The sequence below is a fragment of the Poeciliopsis prolifica genome, unplaced genomic scaffold (genome assembly GCF_027474105.1).
Source record: "Poeciliopsis prolifica strain line A6 unplaced genomic scaffold, Auburn_PproV2 SCAFFOLD041, whole genome shotgun sequence".
NCBI classification, from domain to species: domain Eukaryota; kingdom Metazoa; phylum Chordata; class Actinopteri; order Cyprinodontiformes; family Poeciliidae; genus Poeciliopsis; species Poeciliopsis prolifica.
The window spans coordinates 2112551-2132058 of record NW_026562416.1 but is presented as its reverse complement, the minus strand read 5'-3'; the positions used below and the strand labels follow the sequence as shown (position 1 = coordinate 2132058).

Below are 19508 nucleotides of genomic sequence, written 5' to 3'. Positions count from 1 at the left end.
AAACAACAATCCAAATGAAAGCTGCTGAATCTTCAGACTCACCCTGCGGTCGTCCATCTTGGTGTTGAGGCTGGCCCACTTGTTCTGCAGCATGGCCAGGTTCTGCTGGGTCTGGGTGGTTCCGGGTCCGGCTTCCTCTCCTCCGCGGGCCAGCAGCATGGACTCTCCCTGATCCAGCAGGTGGTGGTACTGTTCTGCCCGCTGGTTCAGCTGAGCCTGGAGCTCCTGCAGACGACACGAATGAGATGATCACCTGCCTCAGGTGAGCGACGCCGTTTCTGAACACTGATCCGTTTGGAACAATGAGGCTCATTAAAGTTTGATTTGGACCACATGTCTCTGTGCAGACAGCATCCCTGTCTGCACAGAGACATGTGGTGAAATCCGACTCTGCTTCACCATGTGCTGCTGCAGCTGCTCTCTGGCTGTTTCTGGGAGGCCTCCGGTCGGCTTGGCTGCAGACAGCTGGCTCTCCGTCCGCCTCAGCCACTGCAGGAACTCCTCCAGCTCCCCATGGAAACCTTCGGCCTGCAGAGCGACGGTGTGGAGAAGGGGAGGTCTGGATTATTCACATCTGCGATCCTCAGAGTGACTTCACTGGACGTGGCCTGGGCGTACCTGCTGCAGGGCGGCCTCCAGGAGCTTCTGCCGCTCCTGGGTTTTTAGCAGCAGAGTCTCCCAGCTGCGGTTGAGCTGGTCCAGCTGATCCCGCAGGTGGCTGGCCTCGTCGCCCGGAGAGGACTCCAGCAGCTCGGCGGCGGCGCTGTTCACGGTCTCCACCGTGGAATGATGGGACAGCACGTCGTTACGTAAAACCTGCGTTACACGGAGATTTAAACATGGATAATCTGAATCGGTAACCTTCCAGAAGTTTAAAGGTGACAGGTCAGAATAGGCTGTAAAAAACATGAATCATTCTTGGATGATGAGGTTTCAGTCTTCTCATTTCACTGTAAATCCAGATATAAGAGTTTTGAATAGCAGGTCCCTTTAAAGACATCGCAGATTGCAGACGTACGTGGTGTTTGGCCAGCTCGATCTCGATGGCCTTGGGGTCGGAGCTGACGGGCCGCTGCGTGTCCAGAGTGGTGTGTGTGTGGCTCAGCCAGGCCTGCAGCTCAGAGAGAGCGTGCTGGAACTGACCGAGAGCCAGCAGCGCTGCCTCCAGCTTGTGCTGCGGAGAAAAAACAGTAACATTAACTTCTTCCTAGGACTGAAGCGATTAATCTGATTCATCAATATTTGGAATAATTGTCAACTACCCTAGCAATCAATCACTAAGCTTTGTAATTATAGTAATTAAGTCAAAATTGTTAAACTATTTACACATTTTGCATTTAAGATTAAAAACAAACTGTCTGTAAATCTGTCCCATCTAAACAGTTTTAGCTTCATCACCATCAGAAATAGTCACCAGATCAGCACTACAATCTATTGATTGATTGATTTTTAGCTGCAGATGCATCTTTTGTTTCAAATGATCAAACGTTCTCTAAAGGAAAACAGTTATTGCATTTTAGACAAAAATAATGCAAAAGAAATTTATTGATTTATTCACATTTTTAATGTATTTTTAATATTGTATAAAAAGGCTTAATTGATCAGATAAAATATCTGCAGAAAATTCAAATCTTTAAATTCAAGTAATCAATCAATCGCTAAAATAACTTAATTGATGAAAATAGCTGTTAGTAGCAGCCCTGACAGATTCATCATACAGAATTAAATATTTGAAGCCTTTATTTCCTGCAGAATCTGTAGAAACTGCCATTTTTTTATCTGATTAATCGTCAGCATAAGCGATAGTTTAACTGATTTCTAAAATAATTGCTATTTTCTTCCTTATCTTACTATAAATCCATCGAACGGCGTCGTCGTTACCTGTCTTTGGGTGATCTTATCTCCCAGATTCTCCCAGAGGTGTCGCAGTTCTGTCAGCGGCTCCTGGATCATGTCCCGGTCGGTCTGGTCCGACACTTTCTTCAGCAGCAGCTCCCCCTGGTGGCAGAGCTTCTCCATGTCAATCTGCTGCTGGTAGACGTCCACCTTGTACTGCTGCTCGGGGCGGGAACCGATAAACGACCGGGTCAGATTGACGACGTAAACCGTCTGCGGTTCTGATCAGGCGGAGGCCGTACGAACCTTCAGCTCCTCTATCTGCTGTTTGACGGTTCCCAGATCGGTTCCGACGGTGGACATGTCGCACAGCTTGATCACGGCGTTGTCCAGGTAGTCGAACATGGACTGCAGACACAAAGAAATGCAGCGTAACATAAGCTCTGAATCTGAGCGCCGCAGCATAACCATAGCGAGCCTGAGCGGACCTGCAGGGCGTCCTGGTACTGAACCGAGGCGGTCATGGCCTCCTCCAGCCGCTCCATCCTCTCCCTCCATGTTCGGTTCAGACTCTCCCAGGCGGCATTCATCTGGCAGGAACACAGACAGGATGGAGAATCAATCTGGGAATATTCTGAACCGACACCAAAAGGCAACCAGACACACCGAGCTGCCAGATGATGGGATGCAAGACACAATAAGGATCAATAACTGCATATCAACGATGATGGTTCACATTCTCAGGAATATTTCTGACAGAAATTTATTTTAAAAATGCAGTTTCACCACAACTGAAATTTTTCTCTGATAATCAAAATATCCTAATTTTTCTGTAACACCAACATTATTCTTTAAAAAATTGATTTAATAATTTATTTTAGCATTTTTAATCCATTTTTATTATTATTTACACTGTTAATCTTTTTGAAATGTTAAGTTCTTTTTCAATTATTATTTTTTCTTTGAATTAAATTGTTAATTTTTCTTTTCCTAATCAAGATTTTTGAATTATTCTGTTTAAATCACAACCTAAGCTTCTGATTGGTCAGGGTGAAATGAGAACGATAATATCTTCTTCCCAGTTTTCTCACCTCGTCGATGGTTTTCTTGACTTCAGGTTTCTCCGTTTCTCCGCAGGCGAAGATGAGGTCAGCCCCGAGCGTCCGGACGAACTCCAGCTCTTCCCTCAGGCCGTCCGTCTCCGCCTTGATGGCCTGGGAAACACAACCAGGAATTTAAGCTTCGACCAATAAAGCGCGACTCAGCAGAGAGTCCAGGATCATCCTCTGAACCTCGGCTGCTTCGATCTGCTGCTTGATGAGCGACGGGTCCACCCCGGGGTCCTCCAGCTCCCTCACGATGTCCTGGGAGTCTCTGAGCGTGCTCAGTAGAGCCGCCACGTCGGCCCAGAACTTCCCGGCGAGGTCCAGGACGTCGTTCAGCTTGCTCTCTCTCTCCTCGGCTCGCTGCCGGATCTCGTCCCAAAGGGAGCGCAAACGCAGGAGCCGGGAGCGAACGGCTGCGGGACGGAAGGAGAAAACAAGTTTTACTCCTTCTAGGGCTGCAACTCGCGATTATTCTGATGATTAATCATTTATTCTGATGATCAATAGACTGTTCTGATGATTAAATGGATAAAAAATGGAATATAATACATATTTCTCACTGAACCACTTCTTATTACTCAGCATAGGACAGATCTGCTCTATAAGCCAAAGTGAAGCTAAAAACTTCACTTTGTTCATTTGAGAAGTTTTGGGTTGAACATATTTACAAAGAAAACTTTTTCATCTTTAATACTAAATGTATATTTTTTGTACAGTTTTGGCTTAATTACTGCAGTAAATTGTCTTTTTTTGGTTAATGATGAATCAATTTCTAATTTAGTGGACGATACTAGTCGATTATTCACGATCAGTCATTTCAGCGCTAATTTCCTGAGCTTTAAGTGAAACCGGACGGATGCAGCGCGGCGTCTCACCCTGAGCCGCCGGGTCGTCGTGCGCCGCCCGGCTGATGAGCTCCTCGCCGCGGGAGCAGAGGGCGGAGAAGCTGGGCAGCAGCTTGTCCAGCTCCAGCCCCTGAGCGCGGTGCTCCGCCAGCTGCTCCCGGATCTTCTCCACCTCGGCGGCGACCGGCGGAGGCTGGCGGAGCCGCTGCACCGCCGCCTCCAGAGTCTCCAGCAGAGGATCCATCTTGTCGTGGAACTGAGGGGAGAAAGGAGGAGCGGAGTCTGAGTGACATGATGAAATCCTGATCTGAATGCAGGAGGATCATTCAGGAAACAGTGATTCCCACATTTTTGTCAGTTTTTGAACAAAAACAAGGAATTTTGGTTCTACTTTGCTCTCAAAGAAGAAATTTTCTAAAATGTATTTATTTTTAAATTAGGATATTTGAATTCATTTTCTTTTATCCTTATTTACATTTTAATTTAACGATATAAAAATAGAAATCAACAGATTTACTTCAAATAAATATGCATGTATATTTATTTTTGATGTTAACACATGTAATACTCCTGAACTGAAATGTGGAAATCTACTAGTTTTTCTCACTTTGACAACATTTTTGCACAGAATATTAGTTTAATTCAAACTCTTTAAGATGCTGCCAATGCTTTTCAGTTTAAATGTTTGATTTACCATCATCACTTATTCAGAAAGTGGATTTTTAACAATACATGTGCAGCTGAAGCAAGAGGTTGGGAATCACTGTTCCTTTAAATAAAAATATCTCAATATGTCACTTTAAACATTTCAAAGCTAAACTCTACAGAACAGGGAAAGGGACTAAACAGACTGGAGGGAATATTTTACACAAAACAAACCATTAAGTCTTGATTTTTTTTTCAAGAATGTAAGAAAAATAAATAATTACAAAGTAAAACTCAGGAAAACATTTCTGCTACAACAAGATTGATTGGAAAAACAATTAAGTACAGGAACATCGAAACAAATTTCATGTTGTGAAAAAAGTTTCATATTTTTTTTCCCCACTGCAGAAATGAAGCAGTTATCAGTTACGATTAATCAATTATTGGGTTTTAAAAATATAATCTGAAGATACTTCATTCAAGCCTTTTTATTATCGTATAGAAAGACATAAAACAATTCAGTTACTTTTTTGAATAAAATAAACCTGTGAGCAGAAACATTGCATTCAATTAGAAAACAATTGAACAATATTTCAGACATCAATATGTGAAAGTCATTCAATAAACTGCAGAGCTGATCTGGTGACCAACTTATGATTAACAGAGTAATAAAGAAAAAGGAGATTTTTGTTTTATATCATTTGAACCAGGTGAAGATAAAACTTAATTACAGCTCTGAATATATTGCTTATACAGTAAATTTTCTTTTTTGGAGTCTGTACACTCAGGGTAGCGACTCATCAATTACTAACTTAGTTAATGATTATTTTTACTAATCAATTAATCGCAATAAATCGTTTCAGCTCTGAAATCTATATACTATTTGAGTTTCTCTTTCTGAAATGGAGATAAAATATTGAACTTCCAAAACATTCTTATTGTTCAGACATTCCTGTACTTTAGGAAGAGTTTGTTTTAGTTTGGTTTCAGCGCCACAGAGCTGAACCTGAGCAGTTTGGAGCTGCCCTCTGTCTGAGTGGAGGCTTGATGTCTTACCTCTACCAGCTGGGTGATTGCAGTGACCATGGAGAAAATGGAGGTGAGGGGCAACAACACACACAGCAACATCCCACAATGAACGAGGGGCGGGTGGGATTAGGGTGGATATGGGTGAGAAGGATGAATGTGGAGAGGAGGGAGGAGACAAAGATGGAGGGAAAAGTGTGGGTGGAGGAGACATGGAGTGGTTTAAAGGAGGGGTGGAGGGTGGAGAAACAACATGGTGAGTTCAGTCAGTCATGCTTTCAGTTGCAGAACAAACAGCAGCAACAGCGCGGATACGATGATGCCTCATGAGATGAGAAATTAGACTGGAGCGTCATTAGAAATGATGCAAAAACAGCCATAAACCATTGGCTGCTAGCTAAACGAGCTACAATAGCACAGATTACCACAGGACCTCTGTAAAAAAAAGTTTTTATTTTCTCCATATCTGGAAAACACTGAATGCAGCGTTTTAGTTTCCAGACTGTAAAGGAACCCTTTGTTGTTTGCATTTTTATTAGAGAGGAAAGTTTATGCTGGAGTTTCCATGACCTCCTTCTTTAGAAACACAATGCAATAAATCCTCATCAGTTTCTAGAAAAACCACAAAAACATTTCAAAACATTCATAAACAACCAGAAACTTCATGCTGTTTAGTAACGATGTTCTTTAACTCACGTTCATGTTTAGTAAATGGAGACATGAGGGAATCCTTCAGCTGAAGGACGGGTATATTCGTACCTGTGCAGACTGGGACACTGCCTCGTCCAGCGCTCCAGCGCGACCTTTGACCTCCTCTTTGATGGCCAGGTAGCGCCTCTCCGCCTCGGTGTAGCGCTGCGTCACCGTCGCCCCCTCCTGGAGGCTGAGCTCGGCCAGCTGCGGCCCTATCTTCAGCAGCTTGTCGATGTGAGGTTTGTGCTCTGCGATCGACTCCCTGAGCAGCTGCAGAGAAAAATCCTTCAAAGTGAGAATAAAATCTGACCTGCAGAATTAAATCCAGCAAAATGAAACTATGCAAATCAGAAAACACAATTAAAACATTGAGACGACTCAGAACGATATGTGCTTTAAAAACATCGTCTCAAAGAAATTATTTGTGTTTTCCTTATTTAACCACAAGGGGACAGTAAAGAGCTTTGAGTCAGAAATAGAGCAAAACATCATCAATACCACACCATTTAATTAATATCTTCTTTTTAATAACTGGAAAAATTAATTCCATGTTTCTTCATTGTTTTTGTATTTTTCCAAATAAAAGAAGATAAAAAAAAACTAACTAAAACTGTCCTACCCTCATCTGGTCCTGCTGCAGCCGCAGAGCGTCTGTGTCGATCGCCGGAGGCGGAAGCTGAGTGATGAGGGCTTCGGTCTCGCCCAGCCAGGGCTCCAGTTCCTCGTAGGTCTCCCAGAACCGAGCCACCAGAACCTGAGCCTGCTCCAGAGCCGAGAACCGCTCGCTGTGGCTCTGGCTCACCGCGTCGTAACGCGAGCTCAGAGAATCCGTCTTCACCTGAGGGAGGAGTCAACGCGTTACGTCACACTCTGCTCATTTATCACAGATAATCTTCATCTCCCTTTGCTGTCATAGCAAACGCTGCTGGACGATGACAAATTACAGCAATAAACAATAATAAAGTCATTTTGAGACCAATTTCAACTAATATAATAATGGCATAATAATTATGTAGAATATTCAAACAATTGATTGAAAATTTACCACATTCCTCTAATTTTTCATTAAACTACTTAATCCTTTTCTATGCCACATTAAAAATACATGAAAAGATGTAAATAGATAAATACTTAATAATCAAAAAAATAAAACACTTGAGGAGTTTTGGGTAAAATATATTTACAGACACAAAAGTTTTTGTCTTGATTGCAAAATGTTTTTGTTTTGTAGAGTTTTGGCTGAAATGCTGCTCTGAATATGTTGGGTATTTTCAGCAAGTGGCCTTTTTTGAGTCTGTATTGTCCAGTTAAAGGTTAACCAATTACTAAATTAGCTGATTATATCACTAACAGACTAATTGTGACTGAGATGATTAATCGCTTCAAACATTTCGGTGAATAAACTTGTTTCTACAGATCACTCTGCTCTGCAACCGGATTTTAAATATCCGAAGTAAAACAGAACAAAAAACAAGATAAAAAACATGCAATCGAACCCATAAATAAGTAGATTATTGAAGTTGCTGTAAACAAAGTTACTCTTCTGGAACTTATAGAGCTCATGTTGATTACTCAGTGGATCAATGCTTCTCTCTATCATGAGATTCTGGCGACGTACCATCAGAGCGTCCTTCTGGGCGTCGCTGCAGGCTTCCAGCACTTCGTCTCGGACGCTGAGCAGTTGGTCCACGGTGTCTTTGTGCCGGATGATGTCGATGTTGAAGGCCCTCTGCACCTGCAGCTGGGCCACGGTCACGTCCGGCTCCAGGCTCAGCGGGCCCAGAGACGCCAACTTCCGCTCCGTCTCCCCGACCCAGGCCAGCTCTGCGTCCACCGCCTCCTCGTACTGAGCCAAAGAGTTCAGGTATCGATTAATGAGGTCAGAGGACGGCGGATTACCCAAAAGTTACACTCAGGGCAGAGTATCACTACTCCACCAGTCTTCCCTCCTCTGGATGGAACTAAATTAAATTGCATTCATAACTCACAGCGATTAAAAAACATGAACAAAAACAGATTTCTCAATAACTGGATCCTTCCTGCAGTACCTGCTGCGACCTCTGGATGGCAGCTTGCACCAGCTGCACACGCTGAGTGATGGTTTCATCGGCGTGTCGGTACCGCTGGTTGGCGTCGGCGACGAGCCGGTCCAGGCCCTCGCGGGCGCGCCACGGCACCAGGTCCAGCAGCGCGTTGCCGACCTCGTTCACCGTGTCCAGAACCAGGCGCTTCTCAGCCGACACTTTCTTCAGCTCCTGCAGCAAAAATACCAGAAATAAAAACAGCAACATGAAGCTGAACGCGTCTCGTTTATCTTATTAAAAACATTTTAAATGTCACATCATGAAAATATCGTCTCCAACTGGCAAAGCCTGGAGACGGGAAACAGATTCCATCAACAGAAATCCTTTCAAAAATGTTGCTGAGGTCCAAGAATGAAGAGCATTTCTATGGAAACTCAGCTGTGGGTGGGCTGGTGCTGGAACCGTTACAGACAGAAAGCAGCGACTCATTAAAGCAAATATGAATGACTTTTAAAACTGTGACTAAACGTCTTTAAATGACCTTCATGCCTCTAAATAAAGCCTGAAATCGGCTTTAAAAATAAACGTTTACAGCTGAACACCGAGCTTTCAAATTCAAAAATATTCATTAATCCCAAAGAAAAATTAAATGGTGTAACATGTTAATTCAAATTACTCAGAGTTATTGTAGATGGTGATGGCAGGAAAGATTTTCTATAGCAGTCTGTATCACAGTAACTTTGAAGAAGCCTCTGACTGAAGACCCAGTTTTCCTTAGATAGTCTCATGAAGAGGATTGTTTTTGTTTCACTAAAAGCAAACAACACAAGTCCCCCACCTTCTGCCTGTCCTGGTAGGCAGGTGAGGCGTCAGGCTCCACGTTGCTAAGCTCCGCCTCCACGCCGTCCAACCATTGGTTGAGGTCGTCGTGGGCCGCGGCGAAGCGCGTGGACAGCTGCAGGGCCTGCTCCAGCGTGCGGAGCGCCTTGCTGCTGCCGGCCGTCATCTCGGCGTAACGGGACTTGATCCCGTCCAGCTTCTCCTGGATCAGCAGCACTTCCTCACCTGGGAGGAACCGCAGAGCATCCCGTCATGGAACCAGTGAAATTCAAGCACTTTTCAAGAGTTTTCAAGGAAAGTTTTACACAACTATATAAAAACAACACAAATGAACTAAAAGTCGGTTTCAATTCACAATTTCCTGACATTTATTATTGTTGCTAATGTCTTACGATGATATTTTACATTCTACTTATATTTTACATGGACAAGTTAAACTAAAATATTAATCACTTTCAAGGACGTCATACAGAAACCAAGCACTTTCCAAACCTAGAAAATGTTCAGGATTTTCAGAATCCTGTGGGATATCCAGCAGGCTGGAGCAGCTCACCTGTGGTCTGCTTCAGTAACGCTTGTCCGTTTTTGATGGCCTGGTCCACAGTTTTCTTCCTGCTCAGGATTTCTTCATTAAGAGCCTGAAGAAAAAAACAAAACGGCTTTTTATATTTCTGCTGTTTCTCCAAAAATTAAAAATAATAAAACCCCACAAAAGCTGCTTTTTATTTCCTTCACTTCCAAAACATAAAATCTTACAAAGTCATTTTGTTTTAGCTTCTAGTTAAAAAATATTAGTGCAGTGGAAAAAAGACCAAACTAAGATTAACTTTATAGCTCAATATAGAAGCCACTAACTTCTTAATATTGATGAAAAGGTTCTAATTATAGGTGAAATTATCTGACAGTTGAACATGACATTTCTGAAGTTTTTAGGTCAAAATTAGCTAAAAAGTTCGTGTTAGCTTAAAGGGAAGAAACCTAATGCTAGCTTAAATGCTATCTTTGTTATGTTAGCTATATGCTACAATGATGGCTAACACTAAATCTAAAGCTAATTTTGGTTTTCAAGTCACTTAGCTATAATTAGCTACAAACCTAATGCTAGCTTAAATGCTAATGTTTTTGTGTTGTCTTACACTAAAACATAATCCAGTAACAGGTCAAATTTAGCTTTTGACAGAAAGCTAAAAAGCTAACATTAGCTTAAATGCTATCATTATGTTGGATTACGCCAACATGCTCAGTAATATTAACCTAATTCATTCTGTAAATAAACTTTAGCTTAAAATGTCTTGTTCCAAATACAAATTATTTCTTCTTTTTTTTTACTTTTTCATCAATATTAAAGAACAGAAATTAGTAGGTAAGTTTTGTCATATTTCAAGTGCATTAGGGTATTTATTTGTATGGGCCAAAAATACTTTTTTCAGTGTCGTACCAGTGTGTGTTTGTGCTGCTCGGCCAGCAGCTGGGGCTGGTAGCTCTGCACTGAGACCTGACCCAGCCTCTGAGCCACCTCCGCCAGCCAGTTCAGCACCTCCACCTCCTCCTCACCAAACAGCCGCGCGTTGGCCAGCGCCTGATCCAGCAGCGCCGCCCGCCCAGCGCACCAATCGGCGAGCTCCGAGTGACCCGACCGCACCGCCCCCACGCGCTCACGCAGCCAATCGCGATCGGCCGCGCAGCTGAGCGGGGACAGAGACTGGCTGAGGGACTCGAGGTGGTCAACCTCAGTCTCTCTGGAGGACACGTCCTCCTGGAGCGCCTGGGAAGTGTGTGTGTGTGTGGGTGTTTTATATGAAGAGAAATGAGAAAGGGAAATAAAAACAACAGAAAATAGATGGATGAAAAATAAGAGCATGCAGATGAGAAATTATAAATAAGAACACAAACATTAAAAGATGATAAACTGAAATAACATGGATGTTGGATGTGTGTTTTTTGATTTATCCTTTTCAAGTTCTTTTTGCACAAAGCTTTGTGTTTTTAGAAACGTCACAAAGCAGTGGCGCACCAAGAAGGGGGTGGCACGGGGGCCGTAGCCCATCTGTCCTTTATGAATAACAGTTTGTTCAAAAGAATGAGCAACAAAAATCTGATGTAACTTTGAGATGTTGCATGTTTTTAATGAATTCATATTGATACTTGCATGAATTTGTTTTTAATTTACAGTTTGCATGGAGTGAATTTATTTACTTTTAATTCTGTAATGTTGGATTATTTTGTGATTTTGTAACAGAATCTAACATTTTAAAAATCTGACCAGAAGAAATAAAACAAACTGCTGCTACACTCAGATAGCGAACACCGAATCAAGCAACATGACCGTTTGTTGGTTCCTCTCCCCAAGTCTCTTATCTTCAGGCTTCTGATCTGTCGGCAGACGGTACCTTGTGCTTGACGATCTGCTGGGTGATCTTGGCCGTTTGGGTTCCCATGGGCTCGGCGGAGCTCAGGCGTCTCTCGGTGGCGCTCAGCCACTCTCCCAGCGGCTCCAGCGCTTCGTGGAACTGCAGAGCCAGAAGCTGCAGCTCCTCCAGCTGCCGCTGCCTGAGACCCGACACAAAACTGGGAGTTTTATTCATATTTTATTGCTTTTGCAGGCTTATTTCTTGTCATGTAAGCCCATGTTATTAAATATTGATGAAGTTTTTATTAGATACAAGTCTATCTAAAGCTTCTTCTAAATGGATTTGTCAGAAACAAATCAGTTTTGCTAACAGCTGAAATATTATCTCGTGTGTATGAGTTTGTGAGCGCGAAGAAAAGCTTGCAGCAGACGGTTTAATCATGTTTCATGCTTTCCAACATGGTGGAAAACATCATTGTGAAATGAGATTGAGCTTTCTGATGATGCTCTATATTGTGGTTTCACAAATTTAAATTCCATTTAAACCACAAGAACCAAACATTTTTCCATAACAGGATATAAGCAGGAGACACGAGGATGTCGACATGCGTCCAGGATGTTATTATCAACTATTTGTACGATTAATCAATTAATCCTATAAAAAATGTGCACATTCAGCAGATTTTTAGTTTAACTATTAAAGTCTTTTTCATGCCATTTTAGAAACACATCAAAAGATGGACATTAATTTGCAAACATATTTTTTATATAGTTTTTGCTGAATTACTGCTCTCAATATATTGTCCTTTCAGTAATTGACCTTTATTGAGTCTTCATACTCCAATTAATTAATCGGTTACTAAATCAGTTGACAATTTTTTGATTGATCACAATTAATCCTCCTTATTATTTCAGCCCTAATTCTTTACACTGATGTGAAAATATCTGATGTCTCTTTCCCAGGACTAAATAAGATTCCTCAGTGATGAGTGACTGAAAACAACCGGATCGAATGTTCTGGTGGAACCGGATCTGCTCGGTGCGGTGGGGCTTTACCTGCCGCCGGCCTTGTCCAGCAGGTCCGACCATCGCTCCGTCAGGCTCTGCAGCTGGACCTGGATCTTCTCCCGGTCCTGAGAATCCGCCGTGGCGGCGATCCTGGCGCCTTCCGCGCGGATCATCTCCACGGTCGGCCGGCGGTCGTCTAGCAATCGCTGCAGCAGCTGCAGAACAGGAAGTGGGAACATTTTAAACCTGAAATCTGATTTGAGGAGGTGACTCCAAACCAGATCGGACTCAACTGCCAGCTGCTCCTTAAACTTTGATCCAAGTACTATAAAACTTGGCAACAATGAAACATATTTGCTATTAATTTGGTTTATGGATGAGATTATAAGAAGCTTAAATATGTCTGAGTCAATGTTTCTTTTCCAATAATAAATCAAACCTGAAAACTAAAACTTCTGTTTTACAAAACTTTATTTCAGTTATAAGATGAAAAAATATCTTGTCATGAGTGAATTTATCTGCCAATGGAACAAAGTATATTTTTAAACAATTATTGACTCAAAATAAACCCATACATCCTGCTGAAAGGTTACTTGTAAGTTTGCCTTATTTCAACTGTACTATGAATATTTTCCTTTGAAACATTTTCATATCTCCGTCCTCATAAACAAGCAGATCTCCTACAGATTTAAATCACCAACGATGCTGCATTCAAACAGCATGAGTGCGTTTTCCTTCCAGCAGCTGCTCTCTCTGTTTACTCTCTAAGCTGAACGGCGAAGCTCTTTACGTCACAGAGAAAAACAAACATGATTGATCTCTAACTGGCTCACATGAGCACAAACACAGGAAGTATGTGAGGCTAAACAAGGAAAAGTGTGTCTGGACTGGCAGACGTTGTTGTTTTTATAATGATCTATACAGAAAAATAGATATAATGTAATAAAAACGCAGATTTTTTGTAAATTTATTGACTTATTTTACCTTTTGCTCCTGGATCTGAGCCTTCACGACGCGGTATTCAGCAGAAGGAGGCCTCTGATTGGCTACCAGCTCCTCTGTGTCGCTCAGCCAGCTGAGCAGCGGCTCCAGCGCGTCCTGAAACTTCCCACAATGCAACAGGGCCTCTTGCAGCTGGGCGATGCGTTCTGCAACCTGAGGCCAAAAAAGAACAGATAAAAGCATTTATTATTCAGACAAAACAGACATGCAAGGGACGATGAACATTTATTTTCTATACCAATAAAAAAAAAATGTAAAAAAAGAAAATTTGCAAATAAACTTTTGTGCAAATGTGAAAATATACAGAAACTTAAATATGAAGTTGCTTCATTGGAGCGACTGACAGATAGTTTTGTGTTTATTTACTTTAATAACTTTAACTTGAATGACGAATGTTGCAAGAGAGAGAAAAGCTGTGATGTATAAAAATAGCTGAACTGATTTACATTTTAGGATCAAATTTTAAACATTTAAGTTTTGTAATTGTTATTTCCTAAGAGTTTGCCAAAAATAATAAATCAATTGAAATTGCATCAAGTAATAGTTTTTGATTGTTTAATGCAAGTTTAAGGCTCCTAAATGCTTCTTATTTTAATTAAATCATTTAAAAAAGTTTTTATCCACAATACATTTTTTCCATGGGTTAAACTCAGTCATTGTTTTTTTTTTGCAGGTTTTCGGAGCCGTACCCGTTTGTTGAGGGAGTTCCAGCGCAGGTTGGTGGTCTCCAGGTCGTGCTCCAGCGCCTGCGTGTCGGTGTGCTTGGCGGCGCTCTGGATCAGGCCTTGACCAACGGCGTTGACGTGCTGCAGCTTCGGCTGGATGCCGTCCACCTGCTCACGCTCCACAGCCTGACGGGAACGTGAAAAAACATCAACTGACAGGAAGAACTCCAAAAATATTCCTTGATTTTTCTTTTTTAAACCATTCTGCTTTTTTTCCCAAGTTTTTCCAAACAGTTCAGATTTTCAAAACTATGAATCTAAGTGAACAAAGATGACAGATTAAGTTCCTCAAGGCTTCCTTAATGTAAAATGGACATGCTTCCTTTAGCATTTGTACCACATGCAGATAACAATAAATTAGATATTGCAATAGATACATGATCAACAGCAATGAATAATCTGACAGAACATTCAACACGTGGAATATGAACTGGATATCTCCAGCATTCTCAGAGATTTAGGCAGAAGAAAGACGCTAGTGGCTGCTAGTGGCTACGCTAGTGGCTACGCTAGTGGCTACACGCTAGTGGCTACACGCTAGTGGCTACACTAGTGGCTACGCTAGTGGCTACGCTAGTGGCTACGCTAGTGGAATCTGCTGACTCACTCGCTCTTTGGTTGCCTAGCAACAACCTTCAAGTTTCCCCAGACTTTGGTTACCTAGCAACAACTTGCTGAGTAACTTGCACAGCAGCAGTTTCGAGTTTTTCCAACGTCTCATAAAAATAAAACAAGACAGACACGACACCAGTGTGTAAGTATTTTAGATCCTTAAAACGGAGAAACGTCATAAATTCCCGTTTGATTCTGATTACAAGGAACTGCAGTCAGGTTCAGTTGATTTATCAACCACAGAAAGTTAAGCAATAAATCAGATAAGTATCGTTTTAAATATTCAGAGAACTTAGGGATTCCTGTCAAAATAAGACCTGGAAAACTGACGCATGCTTTTATTTTGAAGTGGATTAGATTATAATCCAAAAAATCTTTTGCTGCTTTAGGTCAACGAATCTCAAAACAGTTAACTAATCAATATTTGACAGTTTAAAAAAGAAATATAATAAACAAGGTTCAGGAATGAAGCAAATGTTTAGTGTGCATGACAACAATATGTAGCTGCATTTAGGAGCAACTGGATCTGAGGAAGAGTGAGAACTGGGAGACAGGAAGGGAACTGGAACAACGAGGGAGGAGGAATTAAAAAAAGTGGGATGGGAGGTGGATTAGAGGGATTAGACTTCAGGATGAGTGAGTAGCTGGCTGGAAAAGGTTGACTCCACATGCACACACTCACACACACTCACACGCAGACACACACACTCACACACACACACGCAGACACACACACTCACACCCACACACACACACGCACACTCTCACACACACACACACACAAGCACACACACACACACACGCAGACACTCACACACAGACACACACGCAGACACACACACACGCAGACACACACACTCTCACACACACACACGCAGAGACACACACTCTCACACACACACACACGCACTCTCACACACACACACACGCAGACACACACACACACGCAGACACACACTCTCACACACACACACGCAGAGACACACACTCTCACACACACACACGCACTCTCACACACACACACACACGCAGACACACACACTCACACACGCAGACACACTCACTCACACACACTCACACACACACTCACGCACACACACACACTCTCTCATTCTGCACTTCATCACAGACGTTTATAAAGTACACACACACAGAACGACGCCTGTCTGGTCACATTACTCACACACACATACAGATAAGACTCGGAGCCATGTTGGGATGACAATGGGAGCAGCCGTCAGACACTAAAGACAACCAGACTTCACTGGTCTGGCTGGGAAACACCCAGCAGCAGCCAACTCGTCTCCTCTGCTGTAGTAAAACTGAAACCAGATACGTCCAGACAAAGGAACGTCTCCCTGCCACAAATATTCCACCTACAGCCGCTTAACGAGCAAATCTGCACCTCATCCGCCTTGTTCGAGGTAAAACAAGCGAGAAATACTGCAATGTCGAACATTTTTCATAATTTTCTTGGGTTGTTTTCATGGTTACATGTTGCAGAAATGACCACAAATTGGTAAGCATCACATTTAGAAAGAATATTATAGAAGGAAAAGTCATTCCTGTCTTGGTTGCAGCGTTTTGTCTGGAAATATGTCTGCAGGAAACTAAACAGCAGTTAGCTCAAAAACAGACCACAGCCAGGAGAGATGCCACTTTTACACATTTAAACTGGAAAAGTACCCATTAGAATAAAACCAGGTCAGAATAAACATCCTTAATTCTTAGTTAACTGCAGCAAAACAAACAAAAATATTTTTGGATAAAAAGAAAAAAATTAAGATTCTAACCGTTGAATTTGATTCAGCTATAATTTTAATTTCTCAAAAAATGTAAAACTCAACCTGGCAAAACATTGAGAAATTACATCTTTAATTAGTTTGTGTCTATTTTAAGATTTTATTATTAATCAGAATGTAACTAACGATTATTTTGGCAACTGATTATTCTGAACACTAATCGATTACATTTGGCATTTTCTATTATTTAACAGCTTTTCTATGCAAAATTAGAAATATATTACAAGATGCAAATAAACAAATAATATGAATCATTTTATTACTTAACATTTGTTGTCAACAATAGAACATATTTAGAAATTTCATATTAAATGCTAAATTTATATGGATTGCACAGTTTTGGCTTCATTACTTTTCAGCCTTTTTAGAGTCTATACTGTAAGTGAATTAATTATTTCAAATATTGATTTATCACAATTAATTGTTTCAGCTCCAGTTATCAATATTTCAACATTTGATGTAAAACTTGTTCTGCTGAATTCACTTTAGCCTTTTCTTTTTCATTCTCAGTTATTCGCTAAATCCATAATTTCATCCAGTTATGTCAAACAGCTGACCAGCAGCAACGCCGCATCACCACAGCAGGATTTTCCCTTCAGTCTGGTTGGTTCTGGGACTAATTCCCTCAGAGCGGGGTCCGATTGGGGTCCGATTGGGGGGTCCGATTGGGGGGTCCGCTGCGGTGACGGGACGGATTGGGGGGTCCGAAAGCTGCTGAAATCCTGACATTTAAAGCAAATCCGCAGAGGGCGAAGCAGAGATGGTGGTGATTTGTGGCGCTGCAGCAGCCAAACCCCAAACAGCCACACATGAGATGAAACATGCAGCAGAAAAATATCTGAACACCGAGGAGAAATCCAGTCAGAGAAAACTGATTATTACTTCAGATTTTACTTCATTATGGTTTGGTTTACTTTTTGGTATTAAAGACTTTGTGGTTTTCTTATTTATTATGTAATGAAAGAAAAAGTATTATGTATTTTCCAGCCACATGGTGCCATTTTATAGCTCAATCAAGTAACTGTTACCTTCAGTTGTTATAAAGATGCTGTAATATCAAATATGACTAAGAGAAATTTGACATCGTAAGGGAACATCTGTCTCTTTAAAAACTCTGCCTGCAGGAAGTCATCACAACATCGATCATTTATTAACCTCTAACAAAGTTTTTTTATTTCTTTAACCGGTATTTCCCCTAATAGTAGCTCCTAAAATGAGCTTATCAGCTCTGCAGTCCAGCAGGTGTTTGCTAATTGCTGCTGGCTAGTCTGGAGGAGCTGCTCTGTGAGGCAGCTGAATGGTTGCCATGGCGATTAAAGGATTTTTTTTTTTCAAACTAGCGAGAAAAAAAAATAAAAATCAAAGCAAAACTCCAGGTATGTTTCTGATGAGGGAATAACATAGGAAAGCACTTTTAGTTGCAATGGATATATTAAAAACTAAAAGATTGTTCTGGGATCATTTTCCATGTTTTCAAATCATAAATATAATATCTTGCTAGAAGAAAGAAAAATAGATCTACTGTTTGCATTTGAATGAATCAGCCGAGTTTGGCAGCAGGTGTTAAAACAGACATGGCAGAAAAACCCTCCTCTTCTCTCTGACATGAGGCGGATAAAGACGCTTTTCAGATGTTTCTGAAGCCGAAGTGGTGAAGCTTAAGGAGCCATGAGGAGCAGCTGAAGAGACGACACCCAGCAGACACAGATAAGAAAAGACAGAACCACCGCTGGCATTTTTAAGATGCTTTAGGCACATCGAAGTCTATTAGCGTTTCCCAGTTAAACATTTAGATGCAGGTTTGGTTCCAACTAGTCTGGTTTCGAGGTGCAGGCTTTGCAGCCAACCACAATTAGTTTTACTGTTTTTTAATTCCATTTTATTGTCCAGCCATAAACTACAAACTAATCAAATCTGAACCAGATGAACCCATAAGTAATATGCCAGGTCATTATTCGCTCATTTTTCTGAGGAATGCGACTCCAAACTCCAACAATTTGCAGATTTTTCCATAAAGAAAACTAAAAGGAGTTACCTGGAAGCATCAGAGTCATTAGAAACAAGACAAAGTGATGCTAATAACCATCAGCTCTCTCTGCATTAAAATAGTTTATCAAACTTTTTCAGGAACACTTTGCTCATTTAACAAACACAGACAACCTAACATGAAATCTGTGGAAATATTAAACCCACTTATTGCATTCTTCTTTGTTCATCCCAATGAGGTGATGCAGTTTTGTAGATCATAATCAAGTTTATTCTGGGTGTTTTGAGTTATTTACAGACTGAAAATGTGGATTCAATGATGGAAAATAAACAGAAATCAAAAGAAAGAACTTTTTCATCAATATTCAGGAATTGTTTACTTAAAATAAGCCCCTATGTTTGCGTATGAGTTGGTTTTGTCTTATTTTGAGTGTGCAAAGATATAGAACAAGATCAGAAAACCTTGGTAAGATGTTGTATTTTTGCTTAAACATAAGCAGAAAACAGGACAATATTAATGTTATTTAACTATAAAATCAAATAATTGTTTTTCCATATGTAATAGCATTTAGCTATTATTTAATATTTTAAATATATCTAAATTTTAATTGTGTTAGCTCGGTGCTCTTGGAGGCCGTCTGGTGGTGTGGAGGCCCTTAAGCAGCCACTTAACTCGCATTATGCCCTGGGCCGGCCGCGTGCAGATGCTCTGGAAGTTGTTGAGTGTTTTTGATTCTCCGCAGAGGGTCATAATCAGTTCACACCTCGGCTCATCTGGCTTAAATAAAACACAGCTGCAGCCTTCCTGCCAGGTTTGGGGTAAAAAGCTCCACAGGTATGAATGTGTGCAGGACGGCGCGTGAACGAGCAGCTTTTGTGTGTTTTTGTCCCTGGATGGTGGCGTTGGGCGTCACAGCTGCCTGGAACAGGAAGTCTGTCGGCCAGAACAACAATGGCTGCAGCCGTGACCCCTCAGCCCTCCGCCCTATCCCGACATGTGTGTGTCTA

The 19508-nt window shown here is 41.4% G+C and overlaps 1 protein-coding gene across 25 annotated transcripts in view; it reads right to left on the bottom strand.

Moving 5' to 3' along the window:
- Window positions 1-19508, bottom strand: part of macf1a (microtubule actin crosslinking factor 1a) — a 195316-nt gene that overhangs the window by 17695 nt on the left and 158113 nt on the right. For 20 of the 25 annotated variants that reach the window (XM_055055143.1, XM_055055151.1, XM_055055155.1 and 17 more), the window contains 21 exons: window positions 14065-14226; window positions 13358-13528; window positions 12422-12588; window positions 11406-11565; window positions 10454-10780; window positions 9569-9653; window positions 9014-9240; window positions 8200-8406; window positions 7770-7997; window positions 6771-6989; window positions 6218-6421; window positions 3818-4043; window positions 3129-3355; window positions 2928-3050; window positions 2325-2426; window positions 2143-2244; window positions 1882-2055; window positions 1019-1174; window positions 619-816; window positions 400-528; window positions 43-225 (listed from right to left, as the gene is read on the bottom strand). In XM_055055143.1, the coding sequence (XP_054911118.1) occupies window positions 43-225; window positions 400-528; window positions 619-816; window positions 1019-1174; window positions 1882-2055; window positions 2143-2244; window positions 2325-2426; window positions 2928-3050; window positions 3129-3355; window positions 3818-4043; window positions 6218-6421; window positions 6771-6989; window positions 7770-7997; window positions 8200-8406; window positions 9014-9240; window positions 9569-9653; window positions 10454-10780; window positions 11406-11565; window positions 12422-12588; window positions 13358-13528; window positions 14065-14226 (3777 nt within the window). The remainder of the gene's footprint in view (window positions 1-42; window positions 226-399; window positions 529-618; window positions 817-1018; window positions 1175-1881; window positions 2056-2142; window positions 2245-2324; window positions 2427-2927; window positions 3051-3128; window positions 3356-3817; window positions 4044-6217; window positions 6422-6770; window positions 6990-7769; window positions 7998-8199; window positions 8407-9013; window positions 9241-9568; window positions 9654-10453; window positions 10781-11405; window positions 11566-12421; window positions 12589-13357; window positions 13529-14064; window positions 14227-19508) is intronic. The other 5 variants (XM_055055158.1, XM_055055152.1, XM_055055153.1 and 2 more) reach the window with 1 other exon arrangement.